We start from the raw sequence: 20,445 nt of genomic DNA, 5'->3' as shown, positions 1-20,445 counted from the left end.
TGCATCTTGTTTAGCATCACACATTCTATTCCATACTAACCCATTTACAGACACGTTAAGGAAATGCAGACAAGTATTCCTGTGGTTTCAAATACTTTATCCAGTCACAGCCACCCCCCCCCCGATTAGCACTGGGTGGTTTAAATTGCAAAATATTCCCCAGTTCTAAGGAATTTGGGAAATGTAAATGTAAAAAAATGAAGGGAATATAATAGTACAAAGACAGCATGTATAAGGATATAAGCTAACAAAATGTGATTGTGTTTAAAAAAAATAAGAAAAATCCACAGTCCTCTTGTGAATCACATGGTAATTTGGCAATTCCAACTTTGGTAATTTGGATTGTTTGTACAGGAGAGATGTTTGATGACTTCAAAAAACAAATAACAAGAAAAATACATAAAATCACTTAAATCTTTTAAAAAATAATGCTGAAGGTTCTACAGTAACTTGCCAAAGCCGTTTTAACTTCTTCCCAGTGAACATAATTAACTGAAACTGGTATTTTTGGTTTGCTAGTATAAAAAGTGTTTGTTTGACAGCAGTCATAGGACTGACTAACACATTTCATAAAGTTGAATGAACAATGAAGAAGGACTAGCTCCAAATTCTTTAACTTTACCTCAGATCAACCACTGCATGGTTGAAACTTGGACACAATTTTGTGTTCCAACAGGAAAATTATCTCATATGTTACGCCCCAGTCTAGGGGTACAGGAACATAACATAAGGGCTAGAAAGGAAGTGACCCCGCCCTGGTCCCTAAAACCATACCCAGAAGCCAACCTTTGAAGTGAACGGTGGTTTATTTGTGTCTACACTGAAAACTTAACTGAACAAAGACCAAAATAACAAACAAAACAAGCTAAGTCAGGAAAGGAGGTGCTACCTAAAACCCTATGTGAAACAAAAACCAAACAAAAGACACAGGCTACACCTAACTCCCTAAACAGGAGAAAACAGTACAAGAAAATAATAAGGCAGCTCACCCCTTCTGTTTCAGTGTCTATTTACAAGTGAACTAATTTACACAGTATATACGAAAAACTCTGTAAATCTGAGGAACCACACACGAGTAACACAAGGTTTGGAAGCCAAGGTCAGGTCTGCTGATGCTGTCAGTCGCTGCCGCCAACAACTGCTGATGAGGGATCTTTTAAAAACAGCCACATGATGAGGCTCTCCAATCAGGAAGGACCTGTAGATTCTTAAAGACACAGAAACAAACTCTAGACGGCCAGGGCTGTAACACATACCACATTAAAACTGGTTTTAAAATGGATAAATAGACTAATAACAAACTTCTGGAATGACCTTCCCGAAGCGCCGACCTCGACCTTAACAAAGATTTTTGGACTATGCTGGGTCTGTGCCAGGAAAACAACCAATTTATATGCACTGTATTAATTCTGCCAAGAAGAGTGCTCAAATATTCAGGCAGAATTATATTAAATATCAAGCACCCAATTCTTGTTTTGTTTTATTTTTTTAACGCATTAATGATATATGCTGTACAATCTTTACCAAAATTTAAAAAATTGCAATAGTGATATGACATGCACGCCCAAGCTACGACCACAACTGTAGGACGCAAATTCTTTTGGGGCTGCATCAGTAAGGGCAGTCGACATGTTTAAAAATGCCACCGCAGTCCTCTATTGGACCAATGTTGTGCTTCCATATCTCGGCCAATCAGGTGGGAAAGGGGCTTATTTAACTGCCAAATGGTGATTCTAGTGCTGTTACAAAGGCATCTGTGTTTAATTTCTCTGCAGGACTCTTGCCTTTTTGCCCAGGCAATCAGTTTGTAGTTGACACTGGCCTCCTGGTCTGTGCATTAATTCAATTCAATTCAAATCAATTTTATTTATATAGCGCCAAATCACAACAGAAGTCGCCTCAAGGCGCTTTATATTGTACAGTAGATTGTACAATAATAGTAATAATAATAATAATAATAATACATACAGCACGGTGGCACGGTGGTTAGCACTGTTGCCGCACAGCAAGAAGGTCCTGAGTTCAATTCCACCATCAGGCCGGTGTCTTTCTGTGTGGAGTTTGCATGTTCTCCCCGTGTTTGCGTGGGTTCCCTCCGGGTACTCCGGCTTCCTCCCACCGTCCAAAGACATGCAGCTTGTGGGGATAGGTTAATTGGATAATCGAAATTGTCACTAGGTGTGAATGTGAGTGTGAATGGTTGTCTGTCCCCGTGTGTTGGCCCTGCGACAGACTGGCGACCTGTCCAGGGTGTACCCCGCCTCTCGCCCTATGACAGCTGGGATAGGCTCCAGCGCCCCCTGCGACCCTGAAAAGGATAAGCGGAAGCGAATGGATGGATGGATGGAGAAAAACCCAACAATCATATGACCCCCTATGAGCAAGCACTTTGGCGACAGTGGGAAGGAAAAACTCCCTTTTAACAGGAAGAAACCTCCGGCAGAACCAGGCTCAGGGAGGGGCGGGGCCATCTGCTGCGACCGGTTGGGGTGAGAGAAGGAAGACAGGATAAAGACATGCTGTGGAAGAGAGACAGAGATTAATAACAGATATGATTCGATGCAGAGAGGTCTGTTAACACATAGTGAGTGAGAAAGGTGACTGGAAAGGAAAAACTCAATGCATCATGGGAATCCCCGGCAGCCTCACGTCTATTGCAGCATAACTAAGGGAGGATTCAGGGTCACCTGGTCCAGCCCTAACTATATGCTTTAGCAAAAAGGAAAGTTTGAAGCCTAATCTTGAAAGTAGAGATAGTGTCTGTCTCCTGAATCCAAACTGGAAGCTGGTTCCACAGAAGAGGGGCCTGAAAACTGAAGGCTCTGCCTCCCATTCTACTTTTAAATACTCTAGGAACAACAAGTAGGCCTGCAGTGTGAGAGCGAAGTGCTCTAATAGGGTGATATGGTACTACAAGGTCATTAAGATAAGATGGGGCCTGATTATTTAAGACCTTGTATGTGAGGAGCAGGATTTTGAATTCTGGATTTAACAGGAAGCCAATGAAGGGAAGCCAAAACAGGAGAAATCTGCTCTCTCTTTCTAGTCCCTGTCAGGACTCTTGCTGCAGCATTTTGGATCAGCTGAAGGCTTTTCAGCGAGTTTTTAGAATAGAATAGAATAATCCTTTAATCGTCCCACAAGGGGAAATTTGGTTGTAACAGCAGCCAAAAAGACACATATACAAACAAACAGTACACAGGACACAGGACAGAAACATACACAATTTTTCTTACATATTTACATTAAGGATAATGGTTACTATAAACAGAGTACTGTACAGTTATTAAATTAAATAAAAATAACTACAGATAAGAGGCAAACCCAGGTTATAGTGCAAATCGGTTGATTAACTTATTGCAGTTACAGCACTGATGTAAACATCTATGATTGTTGGGAGCAGTTCTGATTGTACAGTCTGACAGCTGCAGGGAGGAAGGACCTGCGGAAACGCTCCTTCATGCATCGAGGATGCAGCAGTCTGTCACTGAAGGAGCTCTGCAGTTCAGCAACATTTCCATGCATGGGGTGGGAGACTCTGTCCATCAGAGATGTTATTTTGGCCAGAGTCCTTCTGTCTCCCACCACCTGCACTGGGTCCAGGGTGCATCCCAGAACAGAGCTGGCCTTCCTGATGAGTTTATCCAACCTCTTCCTCTCAGCTACCGATAAACTGCTGCTCCAACATACAACACTGTAAAAAATGACAGATGCCACCACAGAGTCATAGAAGGTCTTTAAAAGCACTCCCTGTACTCCAAATGACCTCAGCCGCCTCAGCAGGTAGAGTCTGCTCTGACCCTTCCTGTACAGAGCATCAGTGTTGTGGCTCCAGTCCAGTTTAGTCCATAAGAGTCCACTATCTCAATGTCCACTCCCTGGATGTTCACCGGTGTCAGTGTGGTGGGTCTGTGTCTCCAGAAGTCCACCACCAACTCCTTGGTTTTCCCGGCGTTGATCAGCAGGTGGTTCTGGTGGCACCAGTCTACAAAGTCCAGAGTCCACTGTCTGTACTCTGAGTCATCCTGACCTGTGATGAGGCCGACTATGGCAGAGTCATCAGAGAACTTCTGTAGGTGGCAGTGTGGGGAGTTGATGGAGAAGTCTGCAGTGTAGAGGGTGAAGAGGAACGGTGCCAGCCCCCGTACTGCAGACCAGTGTATCAGAGACACAGCCCTGTGACCTCACATACTGTGGACGTTCTGTGAGGTAGTCCAGTATCCACTGGGACATGTGGTGGTCCACTCCCGATAGCTCCAGCTTGTCTCTCAGAAGTCGTGGCTGGATGGTGTTGAAAGCACTGGAGAAATCAAAGAACATGATCCTCACAGTGCTTCCAGGCTTCTCCAGGTGAGTCAGAGCTCGGTGTAGGAGGTAGATGATGGCGTCCTCCACCCCAATGCCAGGCTGGTAAGCAAACTGCAGCGGATCCAATGAAGACCTAACCAGGGGGCGCAGATGGTTTAGAACCAACCTCTTGAGGGTCTTCATCAGATGGGATGTCAGGGCTACCGGCCTGTAGCTGCTGAGGTCCTTGGGATGGGAGGTCTTTGGTACCGGTACCACACAGGAGGTCTTCCGCAGCTGTGGTACTTTCCCCAGTGACAGGCTCAGGTTGAACAGATATCCTAGGATGCCACACAGTTCATCTGCGCAGCACCTCAGGAGCCTGGAGCTGATGCCATCTGGACCTGCAGCCTTCTGCACCTTGATCTTGTGAAGCTCATTCCTCACTTGAAGTGCTGAGATAGAAAGAGTGGATTTTGGGGGAGGGGTGTGTATGTTGGAGTCCACAGAAGCCGGGGGTGGGTGTAATGACTGGGAGCTGGGATGTGTGAAGCTGAGAGGTGTGAAGTCCTGAGATGAAGGACAGGCAGTCCTTGAAGATGAAGGAGATTGCAGCAGGGGGGACGATGCTGTGGGAGGGGTGGGTGTTTGATCAAACCCTATTAAAATATTTATTTAGGTCATTCACCCACCCCAAGTCTCCTGCAGCCTGGGGGGTTGGTTTTTGTCCTGTTTTGTCTTCAGGCTGTTCCAAACCCCTCTGATGCTGTCCTGTTGCAGCTGCTCTTCCATCTTCCTCCTGTAGTTTTCCTTTCCTTGCCTTATCTTCCATTTCAGCTTCTTCTGAACAACTCTCAGCTCCTGTTTGTCTCCAGATCTAAAGACTCTCTTCTTCTCCTTGAGGAGAGCCTTAATTTCAGGATTTATCCATGGCTTGTAGTTAGAAAAACACCGTACCTTTTTGATGGGTACGGTGTTGTCCACACAGAAGTTCATGTAATCCGTAATGCAGTCTGTGATGCTGTTGAGGTCATCCTCCAGAGGGCTGCAGAGGTTGTCCCACACAGTAGAACGGAAACAGTCCCTCAGGGCCTCTTCAGTCTCTGCCGACCATTTCCTTACTGTGCGTTTCACTACTGGTTCTCTGTGTACCAGAGGTTTATACACAGGCTGGAGATGAACCAGATTGTGATCTGAGCCCCCCAGGGGAGGGAGAGGTGATGAGCTGTATGCCTCCTTGGTGTTGGCATACAATAAGTCCAATGTTTTATTTATTTAGGACATCCTGATAATAAAGAATTACAGTAGCCTGGAAGTAATGAATGCATGAACTAGTTTTTCAGCGTCACTCTGAGACAGGATATTTCTAATTTTAGAGATGTTGCACAAATGGAAGAAAGCAGTCTTACATATTTGTTTAATATGTGCGTTGAAGGACATGTCCTGGTCAAAAATGACTCCAAGGTTCCTCACAGCGTTACTGGAGGCCAAGGTAATGCCATCCAGAGTAAGAATCTGCTTAGATACCATATTTCTAAGATTTTCAGGGCCGAGTACAATAACCTCAGTTTGATCTGAATTAAGAAGCAGAAAGTTAGCGGCCATCCAGGTCTTTATGTCTTTAAGACATTCCTGCAGTTTAACTAATTGGTGTGTGTTACCTGGCTTCATGGATAGATAGAGCTGCGTGTCATCTGCATAGCAGTGAAAATGTATGCTATGTCTTCTAATGATGCTGCCTAGGGGAAGCATGTATAATGTAAATAGAATTGGTCCTAGCACTGAACCCTGTGGAACTCCATAATTGACCTTAGTGGGTGAAGAGGACTCTCCATTTACTTGAACAAATTGGAGTCTATTAGATAGATATGATACAAACCACTGCAGTGCAGTACCTGTAATACCTACAGCATGTTCTAATCGCTCTAATAGGATATTATGGTCAACAGTATCGAACGCAGCACTGAGGTCTAGCAGGACAAGCACAGAGATGAGTCCACTGTCAGAGGCCATAAGAAGATCATTTGTAACCTTCACTAAAGCTGTTTCTGTGCTGTGATGAGCTCTGAAACCTGACTGAAACTCTTCAAATAAGCCATTCCTCTGCAGATGATCTGTTAGCTGTTTGACAACTACTCTTTCAAGGATTTTTGAAAAGAAAGGAAGGTTGGAGATTGGCCTATAATTAGCTAAGACAGCCCCCCCCCCCAACCCATTAGGACAGCGGTCCCCAACCTTTTTTGCCTCACGGACCGGTCTTTAAGGTGTCGCGGATAAATACAACAAAATAAAACTAGTACCGGTACCGAAAAAAAGATTTATTCATAACACACGTGAAAAGACCCAGGAAAACCGAGTTAACGATAAAAACGATAAAAACGATAACAAAATAACGCTGAAAACCAATAAAAACCCTGAAAACCACAGATTTCACACCTGAGCCTCAACTCGCGGGGCCCGGTACCAAACGACTCATGGACCGGTACCGGTCCGAGGCCCGGGGGTTGGGGACCGCTGCATTAGGAGACTAGTATCCCTTTCCAAATCCCATGATCTTCTGATGAGCCATGACGATCATCATCATGTTTTAGTGATCAATACAGACCAAAAGAGACCAATCAGATTACAGACGTTAGATTGGAAGTCACAAATATATTGGTAGATTGCCCAAACTGATCCGCGACCTAAGTACTCACCACAAACCTTTATTTTGAAAGGCACTTTGTGTTATTCATTGCTAAAAATACAAACTCCAACCTTTTGTGTAGTGAGAATAAAACACTGTCAGACTCTGTCACATCAGTTTTATCAGTAAGAACATTTTGTCTCCATACTCATCTCCATGTGGAATCGCCTCCTTTCCAAGTGCAGCCTGGCAGATAATGGCTGTTTTGTTTAGTGGTAGATCAGCCTAAAGTACATAACCTGAATTATTCATCTCTCGCTTAAGACTGCACTGCAAAGCAATTGCAGGGCAAACAGTTTGCTGAGTTGAAGATGCACGTAAGGGGGGTCCTTGTTGATGTAACACTGCATATTTAGTGAGTGAGACATGTTTTATTGATGCAAACGCTCTGACCTCGCTTGCTTTAGTAGGCACCAACCTGATGAAATCTTTCCCATGCTTCGTTTGATCGGTGTGGGGCCGTCACACTGGATTGCAAAAATATATCAGCGCTCCCCTGCTGTCCCATTTACTTCTGTTGTTTTCCTCAGTACTGCACAAAACCCAAAAAGTAAACTTCTGTTCTGTTTGAGGTGTGCTGGTTTGTGGTGTTTTGGCTGTTTGCTCAGGTGAACACAATAGGTTTACAAGTCTGCAAATGTCCTCTGCATTCCTCCCATCTGAAGATCTCACCTGCATCTAGCTCAGGATCGACAGTTTGACACTATTAACCCGTTAAGAAGTTTTCTGCTGACTATGAGGAGAACTTTTATTTGACCCTTCTAACACATTTCCACGCCAGTGAAGCTTCTTTCTGGTTGTGAAGCCATGCTTATTCAAGGATGTAATCTGCACAGGACCAACACAAGTGGGGCTAGGATGAGGGCTTTTAGATCAATGTGCCTCCCCGGAGAGCTGCTGACTTTTTGAACTAACAATAGTACAGCAACAGTGATTTTTATTGCAGAGGAGGTTTAAATACATCAGCTCTCTGCCAAGTTAAAGTCGAGAAAAGAAATCCAAGCAGCGTGAAGACACAGGAGCAAACACGGGCAGCTAATTGCTTTTCTTGTTGCAAGGTTGTTTTAGAGTTCGAAAGTGTTTTAATATTTTACAGTGTGGTACCTTACACAGGGTACAGATTAACGCTGTCTGAAGATGGTGGGTTACTCATTTGCAGATATACAGTTAGGTCCATAAATATTTGGACTAATTTTGGTTCTGTGCATCACCACAATGAAATTTAAATGAAACAACTCAGATGCCGTTGAAGTGCAGACTTTCAGCTTTAATTCAGTGGGTTGAACAAAAAGAGGAACTAAAGCAGTTGGACAAGTTAAAACTGAAAATGAATTGTTCATTTCTAATACTTGGCTGAAGACCGTCTGCTGCCAATGACAGCCTGAAGTCTTGAACTCGTGGACATCACCAGATGCAGGTTTCCTCCTTTTGGATGCAGCTGTTTTCAGTTGCTGTTTCTTTGTAGGCCATTCTGTCCAAAGTTTAGTCTTCAACAAGTATAATGCAGATTCAGAATTCATTCAGCTGCTTCTGTCACATCATCATAAACACTAGTGTCCCAGTGCCACTGGCAGCCGTGCACGCCCCAGCAATCCCAGTGCCTCTGCTCTGTGTGTGTGCTCTGGATCATGAGCTGTTCCATGCCTTCTCCATACTGGCTGCAGCTCAGGAGGTAGAGCAGGTTGGCTGCTGATCAGAAGGTTGGTGGTTCAATCCCTGGCTTCCCCAGTTTGCATGGGCAAGATACTTACCCCAACGTGCTCTCTGATGCATCCATCGGAGCATCGGAGCATGAATGTGTATGAATAATAGTTAGAAAGCACTCAAAGTATAGATAATAGTGCTTGTGTGAATGGATGTGTATGGGTTGAATGCAGCATGTTGTATAGAGTGCTTTGAGTACTCCAGGAGAGTAGAAAAGTGCTATATGAGAATCAGTACATTTACTTTTTTCTTGCCATCATTCTGGTAGAGGTTGATCTTAGTTTAATCTGTCCAAAGAATGATTTTCCAGAACTGTGCTGTTTTATTTTAGATGTTTTTTTTAGCCACGTCCAATCTAGCCTTTCTATTCTTGAGGGTTATGAGTGGCTAACACCCTGCAGTCAACCCTGAGCCTTGAGGCCGATTTTGTTGTGATTTGGCGCTATATAAATAAAATTGAATTGAATTGAATTGATTTATTTTCACACAGTCTTCTCTTTATGGTAGACTTGAATATCGACCTCCTGGACAGTGTTGTTCACATAACTGGCTGTTGTGAAGAGATGGAAATGATTCTGCGATCATCCACCACTATTGTGTTCCAGGTGTTTTTGCATTGCTGAGTTCACCAGTACTTTCTTTCTTTCTCAGGATGTACCAAACTGAAGATTTTGCCACTCCTAATATTGTGGGTGGGGTTTTTTCTGTTTTCGCAGCATAAAGATGGCTTGTTTGCTCCTTTGACCACATGTTTTCTGTCCACATTTTCCAAATGCAAGCACCACACCTCAGATCAACTCCAGGCCTTTTATCTGCTTAACTGATAATGACATAACGAAGGAACAGCCCGCACCTGCTTGTGAAATAGACTTTGAGTCAATTGAGTCACTTTAAAAAGAGGCTGGCACATGTTAGGGAGCTGAAACTGGTAAACCCTTCATCCAATTTGAATATGTATGCCCTCAAATGAAAGCTGAGAGTCACATTATGTCCATGTCCATTATATAACTATCATTGGCACGTTTCAGTAAACAGGTAAAACAAACAAAACTTGTGTCAGTGCCCAAATATTTATGGACCTAACTGTACATTCTGTTTGCTAAAATCCTCCGTGGTGATGTATTTCCTGTTTTCTGATCAGATGCTGGATAAACTGAGAGACCGATGGACCAAAACTGGTCTCTGGGACAAGCTAGAGCAACAGAAAACGGTGATCACAGAGCCCCGTGGTGGTGGAGGCAAGGGAGATTTTGATGAGCTGCTTCACACGTACTACAGTGCCATCAAATACTGTGAAGAAAAAGGTGAGACTGATACACATTGTTATGCTGACTTTGGAACAGCTGCTGTTTACTAGTGATTCAATACGAATAATTTACTGTAGAATAATCCAGAATTTAGCAGGTTATTGTTATTGTCACAAAGTTTGTGTACCTCTGTTAGAAGCAATTTTAATAAGAAACTGATCAATGACCAATGACAGGTGAAGTAAATAACACTGATTGTTTCTTTAGAAAGGGGGCTTGTCAATGGCTGTGATTTAATATTATTCTTATACAAGGATCTATAAGCTCATTAAGGTTATTTTAATGACCTTGTAGTACCATATCACCCTATTAGAGCACTTCGCTCTCACACTGCAGGCTTACTTGTTGTTCCTAGAGTATTTAAAAGTAGAATGGGAGGCAGAGCCTTCAGTTTTCAGGCCCCTCTTCTGTGGAACCAGCTTCCAGTTTGGATTCAGGAGACAGACACTATCTCTACTTTCAAGATTAGGCTTCAAACTTTCCTTTTTGCTAAAGCATATAGTTAGGGCTGGACCAGGTGACCCTGAATCCTCCCTTAGTTATGCTGCAATAGACGTAGGCTGCCAGGGATTCCCATGATGCACTGGGTGTTTCTTCTTCACTCACTATGTGTTTACACACCTCTCTTCATTTAATTGTTTACATGTTATTAGTCTTCTTCTTTGTTACATCTGTGTTTAGGAATTGCAGCCATTTTCATACACAGACCCCGACTCTCAAAAGAACATGACAGAAATTGTTTCACTATCCAAAAACGTGGATAATGAATCCTTCAAATGGATGCTAGATCTGCCTGGCATCCATTTGACTGAGTCGTACCACTTGAACATAGTTGCATACCACATACATGCCTTCTCCCACTCCATGTTCACGGCTCATGGCGTGTGCTGTATGTCGTTTCTTTGATATAGATGGTGCACTGCTGATTGCTGTGTGTAGGGGTAAAGTGAGTGAAGGGCTTGATTTTACGGACGACAACGCCAGGGCAGTAGTCGCCGTTGGAATTCCCTTCCCCAACATTAAAGACCTCCAGGCAAGTAGATCCCAACAGTCCAGACAAGCTGTGGGGTGTGTGGGCTGCAGGAAGGTTTACTCAGGCTATAAAAATGTTGTAACAATTTAATGTTATAAAATCCAAAATGTGAATCACGTTCACATAATTAGCCAAAACATGAGGTATGATAGAAAGAATATCGATTTTTTTTTAAAACTGCTACACATGTAACATCTGCAGCTCTCCACCTTTGTTTATCTCTGTTATAGCGTCATCCATCTTTAACAGTGCCTGTGCAAAATTTGTAAAGCAGTTGTTTGTAAAGAAAATGTGGCTTTGGCAGCACAGTGTAGGTTGGAACCTGTTTAGTTTGTAAGCATCTCCTTCTTCGCTTCTCTGTTTTTTCTCTGTGCCTCCGGTATTGAACACTTTGGACACGATATCTCACAGACATAAATGTGCACGCTCACACAAACACACACCAAATAAGAGCATCCCTTTTAGGTGATCCATGAAAAAAAATCCCAAAGCGATGTTGCCGTGTCTGGCCTGTCCTTAGCAGATAAAGTTGACCTTTAAGTTTTAGTCCCTTCCTCCCCTCCTGCCTCCCACTTCTCCTCCCCTTTACTCCTTCTGATCCTGCTGTCAGAGCACAATGAAGCTTTCACTAACCTTTTCTGTCAGGGTAGAAAGATGTGTGGCTGATTGAGGCTTCCTGGATCCTTTCACCTTTGCCTTTCACCTCAGCTGTCAGTTTCACCTCTGTCAGCTCTCAGGGCATGTCTTCGGTTTCGCTGATTTTTCTTTATTTGTTTGATTTTTTGGGGGGGATGTTCTTGGTTTTAGCGTTGAAGAAGTGTGTCCAATAGTTGTCCAAGCTCCCAGTTCACAGTTTTGTGCCAGTGTTAGTGTGAGAGGAGGTTTGGACCCCTGCAGTTATTGTCTCAGCAAAGCATTGCCAACTTTCACGAACTGTGCACCCCAGCACTTCGTGATCCTGCTCTGATTTGCTGTGTCTGGCTGAGTCGTTCTGGTTATATTTTGTTTTGTTAATGTTTGGTTTTTGGTTGTACTGAATTATATTGTGTTATTTATTCATTAGGCTGACAAAGTTATGGAATAAATACAATAAAAGCCGATTTTCAGTATGATGAAAGCGATGTTTCTGCGTAGCAGACGGGAAGAAACAGGAACATAACACTGGGGTGGGGGGATCGAGGAAGCCAAAGCTAGTTAAGGGGTACGTGGAGCTGACCAAGCATGAAGACACTGTGCATTTCTAATGACACACTGTGCATCAACAACCTTTGTTTATTTGCAACATGCGTGGAGCTCCACGGTGGTCTACTGACACTTTGCACTGCTTCTGACCGTGACTGTCCTTCACTTTTCCCTCCTTAATTATACAACAAGAACACGTTGTTAGTGTAGTTTTTCCACAGTGTCAGAACTGTAGTCATGTTAGACCCATCTATATCACTTATGTTTATACCTACAGCACTGCTAGCTTCCACTATAGCAGGAACTAATCCGTTTTTATTAGTCTCAGCTTTATACAACAACGAGACACAATACATTTATTCAGATGTGACAGAAGTCATAAAAATGTAATTTATGTTTGAAAAGACTGACTGTCAAATGTTCTATTTATTGTGGACTGAATCTGTTGGAATCACCAAATCCAGACACACCAGAACAGTTTCTATTTCCCTATTTTCATCATCTCTTTAAAACCTGATTTTCACGTTATCTTTCCATCTCTTTTGTACTGCCTTCTAGTCGTGTTTCCGTCCTCTTCTTATCTTCTCTTTCAGCCACAGAGGCAGCCCCCAGAGAAGCCCCTGGGAGCTCTAAAGGTCTCTGAGCTAACCCCATTACACTGTTGAGAGGAAGAGGACATTGACACTAATGACTCTGAGCCTATGTAGCTAGCTCCCATAACATGCTAAACTAGCACACAGACCACTGTAGCCCTATGTCAGACACATAACAGCTGCTTTAAGGGACAGAGTGGTTCAAACAAACAAAGGTTATAATAATGTAGCCATTATCAGATCAGTCAGTATTTCTAGATATGACAAAATAAAGTTTTCATGGGGTTCTGTGCAGTTTTATGAAAAATTTAGAATACCTCATGCTTCAATAACACAACCAATCAACAATAACTTGAAGTAATTCCTGTCTGTATGGAGTAGGGCTGCCACGATTAGTCGACTAGTCACGATTACGTCGACTATCAAAATCGTCGACGACTGATTTAATAGTCGACGCGTCGTTTGAAGCTTTGTAAGATCACAAAAGATGCAGGAATAAGTAGTAGGATTTAAGAGTGTAATAACGGACTGAAACAGAAGATGGCAGCACTGCATGTACAAGGATGCCAGCTGCCGTTACACTCCGAAGAAGAAGAAGCAACAGTGTCCCAGAATTCATAGCGCGGCCCTGCTCAGTTTTCAACAATGGCGGCAGCTAGTTAGTTTTAATATTACTCTTATTAATCTTTCTGGGTCACAAAATAAACGTTTAACATATTTTCAGGCGAGAATGTAGCTGTGTAAACCTCAAATATTTGCTCAGTTTATCAAGACACTGCATATTTTCAAAAGCGCTCCGACGTTTTCGGAGACGTCTGTTACCCACTAGCTCGATAGCTAGCCGGGGGCAAGGCTCACTAGAGCCCGTGAGAACACCGGACTCCCGGCAAATCGTTTTCAAACCCACCACTGTCTTTCGGTACTCAGGTTAAACATATATAAGTCAGTTAGATAACTTAAAAATGTTATTGTTTGGCCTTTTTTTTGAGTATTTTATTTGTTCCTGAGTAAATCGGTTTGGCTGAGATTAAAGTTATAGTTTATACACGACTGAATAAACGTCAAGCAGACAACTGATTATCAGAAGTGTGAGATGTTCGAGAATATACTCCGGTGTCCCGTTATATTTTAGATAGCAAGGAGTTTATTAAACTTTACCGAAACAATCTGTAAATCTCATTAAATTTAATAAACTATCATCTTGTCTTTATTTTTAGTTAGCACATACCCTAAACACTTAAAACTGTAAGCTAATGTTATATAAGAGCAGATGCTGCTGGTGCAATAAGCTGTACGTTTTACGTCCAATGGATGCATGATCCGATTAGTCGACTAATCGCAAAAATAATCGGTGACTAGTCGACTATCAAAATAATCGTTTGTGGCAGCCCTAGTATGGAGCACCTTGGTTCTTCTCTTTTTCAGCCATTCTGTTGGAGATTTACTGATGTGCTTGTTATCATTGTCCAGTTTGTATGACTCAATTTTGCCCAAGCTTTCTCTGTTGGACAGCTCAAAGTCTCCAGGTCCAGTGGCTGTTAAATGAGCCCAAATCATTATCCCATTGCCACCGTGCTGACAGTTAGTGTGAGATGTTTGGTGTTTGTCAAACGTGGTGCTTTGCATTACGGCCAAACGTCTGTCAAAAGGCCAATGTTCCAGAAGTCAGAGGTTTGCAAACCCCAGCTGTGCTGCGACATGCTTTCTCCTGACAGTTCTTAGTGTACTCTGGTAAACTTTTAAATTTTACATGCTAATTGAGGCCTGTAGAGTCTGAGATGTAGCTCTAAACATCAGGTGGTGACCTTATGATGAATGTCCTGGTGCATCCACTCCTGGGAAGATTGTAGCATTGTGAGAACACACAGCTCAGTACTCCAGACCAGCAAACAGGCAAAGATATTACAGAACTCACCTGTAGTTGTACTAATGTTGTTTCTGAAACAGCTACAAAGAAATGTTATTTTTTACATGGTGCAGTTCTGCTCATTACACGGTACACAGAGTGTGTGATCCTGAAGCCAGCATCTTCTATTTAAGTCACCTGTCATTATGACCCAATAGACAGATGCACTGATAATTTTGACGTGTAGACGATGATCGAATAAGTGCCTCACAAGCTGATCATGTGACCTCTTCTTTCTCATATTAAAATATTTTCTTTACTCACTGATTTTTCCCTGCCTTTAACTCCCAGGAGTAATGCTGCTTTTTTCCAACAGTGTTGGTGTGTCTGGGTTTGTATACACCTTTCATGTATTAGCACGCTATCACGTTTACTCGGCTTGTCTCACAGTGACATTCCTTTAATGCATACAGGCTCACACACACACATATGTGACATATCCTTACATTGTCACTTCCATGCACTAGTGTTAACGTGTGCATTCTCCTAAGAGCACACATGGACCCAGACACATTAACTCACTCATTCTGCTGTTATACGACAGCACCCCATTGCTAGGATAAGAGGTGTAGACCTGTTCTCTCCATTTAAACTACTCCAGCTCTCTCGATGCCTGCGCGGCCTGCATTCCCAGACAGGCATAACCTGTAGACGCTAGAGCACGTAGCATTGCATTTTACTGGCCTGTTGTGTTATTGTGACAAAGATCAAAGGTTGAACTTGAAAAGTCCTCTGCAGAGAAAGCCTTGCCAAAGGTGGAATTACATTTATGTTGAGTTTTTCCAATGGCATGTTTTTACAGTGAACAGTCACGTCCTGCGTGAGTAAGTCAAACAATAAGTAGGTTTAACAAGCAATAAAAAGACACTTACAACTGATAAGGCATCTCTCTCAGTTTAATGAAGAACACAGCTAACCTTTGTGGTTGCCCTTTATTAGAGACACCAGAGCATTTGAATTCTTTGCCTGTAAGCTTTTAAAACGAATGGATAACGGGGATTTTTGCAGAATGTTGAGGAGTTCATGGAAATCCTCAAGAATAGGTGCTGATGGATGCTCCAGGCACAGTCAAGGCACTCTACATGTGGCTTTGTCATCAGTAGCTGAAGGACTTCTACATAACACATGATTATCCTTTGTTTAATCCTCGTTCTTCTTTTGTTAGTGCATTTTCACCTCGTGATATTGTTCAGTAGTGTCTAAAATTCAGTTTATTCTCTCAGAGAAAAACACCAACCAACTTTCTGTGTTGTTAAAGCAGCTCTCAAATGTCTAATGCTAGTTAAAAACAAGCAACCCTGGCCATGTGATCAAATGAGTCTGAGTCTAACCAAGGATTCATTAAAAGCTGTCCATGATGGTTTTTAACAGTGTTGGTTTTTCACAACAGCTATTTAAATGTTGGTCCTAAGTAATCCGCACAGGTTGAAGATGATATCATCTGGAAAAGGATGAACCATTTTAGACACGTTTCAACATAAACACTAAACTTTAAACTCTAAACGATTTGCATGGTTGCACATTACAGATGCATGTGTTTAAGGTTCAGATAGCTTTGTATTTCAACATACTGTTTTTAGCTGAAGGTGTTATCCTAATGTATGCAAGTGCCCTTCTGTTACTGTTAACTCTGTTAGCACATATAAAAAGAGCCTGGGAATGTTGGGAAAAATCCAAGTCCTGGAAGTGCGTCTGAAGTGTGATAGCTGCACCTACGCACAGCTGGTCCAGCTTTGACACACAGTATGCAGTCCTGGGGATGGATAGATACTCAGCCCCCCCCGAAACCTCCAACCCTGCAGCAGCTCGGGGTCTGCTGTCTGCTTTGCATTTTGTGCAGCTCAGTGAACCCACACCCACCCGTCCCCACCCCACGGTCAAATTTAGAATATTCTTCTAAATATATTTTTGAGGGTAATATCACTGAGGGTCATTAGGTGCTGTCTCCAGGTCCAACATAGTGTCACTTTCTTTCTTTTTTTCAATATGTCATCTTGAGCTCCCTTTCACCCGATTTATTCATTAAATACATATCCGCACTTCAAAAACATGTTTCATCAATTACATTACAGCTTGCCAATTCCACCCTGTCGTTCACGTGACTACTACTTCCTTGTTGGTGCTTTGCGTGTCCTTTGGTTGGTCTTAAAAAGTTTGAGCTTTGGCTACAGCTAAGATTATTGGAGTGAAATTTAATCAAAGTAGTTTTGAAACTGGTAATCAAAGGTGGTAATCGTGGCTAAATCAAGACTGATTTATGACAAAGACCAAAATGAAATTTAAAGAGGACTCGAGACCTTTAGTTAATGCTTACACTAGAGTCAAGATGATTTTTACCAAAAAACGTCAGAACACTCGTGAAACAAAGACGACTTTGAAGCAGAAGTTGAGGCTGATGCCAGACTCAGGTTCTACAGTTCTTTTTGTGTGGTTTACCATTCATTGCCAACTTGAACGTAAGCATCAGATCAGCAAGCTTCAACCTTAAGCTCAGTCCCGCAGCCTGACTTTACTAGTATGGGCTCAGACTGTGGTCATAAATATTTTGGACTTAAATCAAATGCGTACTTTTGAACTGAATTTTGTAACCTTGTAAACAAAAATATGTGAACATTTTATGTTTGTGCATCTATAGATGAGAATTTGTGTTTGTAAAAAAGATTTACACAAGTTACAATTTTTTTTTCTTAAGTTCTGCTTACAGATACAAAGCAAAAAACTACGTGTAAAACTCTGCGCTCAGGTTCTTACCAGTACGAATTTTGACCCAATTTTTCTTCCTTTCAGCTGATTGGTCAATCACAAATGTAACAATCCAATCAGAGAACAGATTGGTTTGGCTGTCGGTGGTGCTTTACTGAGCTTCAGATCCTAGAAGAGGAAATGCCCTTTCACGTGCCAGCGCTTTCCTTCATCACCACGAAGGAAAACAGTCTGTGGGTGTCCGAGTTTGGTGAATTTTTTGTCACAGGTTTACGTGCTTGCACAAGGACCTCCAGAGCCTTTTCAACAGCGCTGTGGACCTCGGGGGGAAAGCAGCGTTGTGGAAATGACACACTCTTCACTAGCTGGGATAGTTACAAAGCTGTCTTCGTTATGAAGGAGCGATACGTTTTTATTGAACATTTGAAGATAATACAACACAAACTCTTGTAGAGGATATAGAGTCAGAGAGATACATGCTTTGAAACGACAAGGAGCGGGCACATCTAGTACACGTAGAGCTGCCGCAAAAAAACAACAGAGCACAGCGGTCAACGCAACAAGTTTTGGATCCTTAGCTCTTAGTTAGCGGTGAGCGCGTCTGTTGTGTAAGGGCCTTTATGCTGCACAGTGTGCCTCACAGCAATGGTCCCGGGTCAGCCCTGACTGTGTGTTAAAGTAATAATGGTATTTCTGACCACTGCTTTAGCACAACTTTATCCTTTCAACAGCTACCGAAGGTTAAGGGACCTAGCTTGTATGACCCCTATGGGATATTCATATAGAGATCCTCCAGCTTCAAACTGTATTACCCTTCCAGGACCTGAAGCTCAGTAAAGCACCACCGACAGCCAAACCAATCTGCTCTCTGATTGGATTGGTAAATTTGTGATTGACCAATCAGCTGAAAGGAAGAAAAATTGGGTCAAAATTCGTACTGGCAAGTTGAAACTCACACAGCCAGGGCACCTGAGCGCAGAGTTTTACACGTAGTTTTTTGCTTTGTATCTGTAAGCAGACTTTAACAAAAAAATTTGTAACAAAGTGTCATCTGTAGATGCACGAACGTAACATTTTCTGATATTTTGGTTTACAAGGTTACAAAACTCAGTTCACAACTACGCATTTGATTTACAAGTCCAAAATATTTATGACCACAATTTGAGCCCATATTTACTTTGAGAGGAACAATTAAAGAATAAGTAGGTCTGTATGAAGCTCTAGTGTGAGCTGATCCATGAGCAGATTGGAGTGCGATAGTCTGATGTCCTAGCCTGATGTCCTGAGTGTGGGCACGCACACACGGAGGCTGTCGGAGACGAGCCACTCAGCTGTCAGCTCAGCCACATGTGGCAGATGAGGCGCTCAGCAATCTCAGTGACAGGCACAAGATGTCCCGGACTGCCAGGGGCGTGCACACTGACACTGACGTGCATGCACACGCCCTGCGTAAAATGTAGCTCAAACAGATGCGAATCATGCCTAGTGGTCAAATATATGTTTTTAGGGATGAACAGGTTGCTGTAGAGGACAAGGCGAAAGCAAGCGAGCGATCTCTTGACATTTTAACTAATCCCTTCTAGCTTGTGGTTTCTTGCACATTTGTAAGATTTGCTAGCAGCCAGAATTGGCTTTTTCACATATGCAACCTGTCATGTCAGATTGGACGATGACATGGTACAGACCAGGGATGTGATGGCTGGAACACTGAAACGGACTGTGATTGGATTTAGATGACACCACCGGCTCGAGGCTACCGGCCTTTCTCGGGGTTTAGAAGTAGATTCTTTAACTGCTTTGGTGTCTCACATATTGGCAAACCTCTCACTGTGAACCCGGCAGCGTTTTCAAGACTTCCTGCAATACGGCCACACGGACGTCCCTCCTACTGAAAAGCTCTGTTATTGTTTTAAATCGCTTGATAAGCGTCGGCTTGCAGTCTTCAACCTATAAAACTTTTTTATCGGTTTTAGTGTGTTCCAAGGTAGCAGCAGGTGTTGCATGCATGTTTGCATGCTTGTTGGACGAGGTGTGATTAGTCATAAATCAAGTTTAGGGTGACATTTAGGATTTCCTGTGACTCTGCTTGTTTGTTTACGTACACAAGCCCAGGAAGGCCACAGTGGCATTGCGTGATTGGCGTGAGGGAACAGCCTGTACCTGTCATGGCCCTGTGTTTGGTGGCTCTGGGCGAACACACGGTACCTGTCAAAAGCAGTTAGAGCCCCGTTCAGCAGCCTGCCCTGCATGGCATCCCGTCAGACGCCAGCTGAACTTTTCACTTGTCAATTCTGAAAGGTTAGCGCTAAAATCAGCAGCGACAGATGCAAATGGATGGATGCTTTCCTGGCATTTTTGCGCAGGGATGCTTCATGTCGCCTCGACCACCTTGTCTGCCCCCTCCTTCCTCCGCTCTACTCTGTCATGGCCTCTCTTTAGCCCCTCTGTTACCCTTTCAGAATACATCTGTCTGTGAAGACGGGCAATACCTCACCACTTCAGGCTTCAGGCTTACTCATATTTTGGGGGATGGTTTAGCCAGTTGATGTTCCCCTTCATAGTTTTAATTCAATTTGTTCTTAATTATTAACTGTGCATGAATCCTTGTTACCAAAGGTGTTGCCATACAGTTATATGGTTCATAGGGTATTATGTTAGGTTTTTATTTGTTACCATTCTTTATATTTTTGGATATTTTAAAAACTGAGTCAGTAAAATGAAAAAAATCCCGGGACACTCAACAGAAACACCCGCCACAGCACCGGCAACTTTCAACCCATCTGAAAGACGACCTGTCCTCACTCGTTTTCAGTTTAGTTTGAGGAGCCCTCTGATTTTTTTACTCAATATTTTTATTGAGTTATTATGAATACAGTTTATGAAAAGAAAAAAGGGAAACACAAAAACTGGTTACACTGAATACAAAACAGAGCTTCTCATGTTAGAACACAGGTAAAGGAAAAGAAAACCAACAAACAAGCCAAAAATGAACAAAAACCACAACCCAGGAGGGGCGATTAATGCTAACACACCCTTTCTTTCTA

At 42.8% G+C, this 20,445-nt stretch overlaps 1 protein-coding gene across 3 annotated transcripts in view; it reads left to right on the top strand.

Annotated features, from left to right (window-relative positions):
* brip1 (BRCA1 interacting protein C-terminal helicase 1) overlaps positions 1–20,445 on the top strand; it is a 46,961-nt gene that overhangs the window by 22,677 nt on the left and 3,839 nt on the right. For all 3 annotated transcript variants that reach the window (XM_031728569.2, XM_039598347.1, XM_039598348.1), the window contains exons 15-16: positions 9,819–9,981; positions 10,896–11,017. In XM_031728569.2, coding sequence (XP_031584429.1) covers positions 9,819–9,981; positions 10,896–11,017 — 285 coding nt within the window. The remainder of the gene's footprint in view (positions 1–9,818; positions 9,982–10,895; positions 11,018–20,445) is intronic.

This window comes from Oreochromis aureus, linkage group 14, assembly GCF_013358895.1.
Source record: "Oreochromis aureus strain Israel breed Guangdong linkage group 14, ZZ_aureus, whole genome shotgun sequence".
Taxonomy (NCBI): Eukaryota; Metazoa; Chordata; class Actinopteri; order Cichliformes; family Cichlidae; genus Oreochromis; species Oreochromis aureus.
Note: the sequence above shows the minus strand (reverse complement) of the source record. Positions and strands in the feature narration are given on the sequence as shown.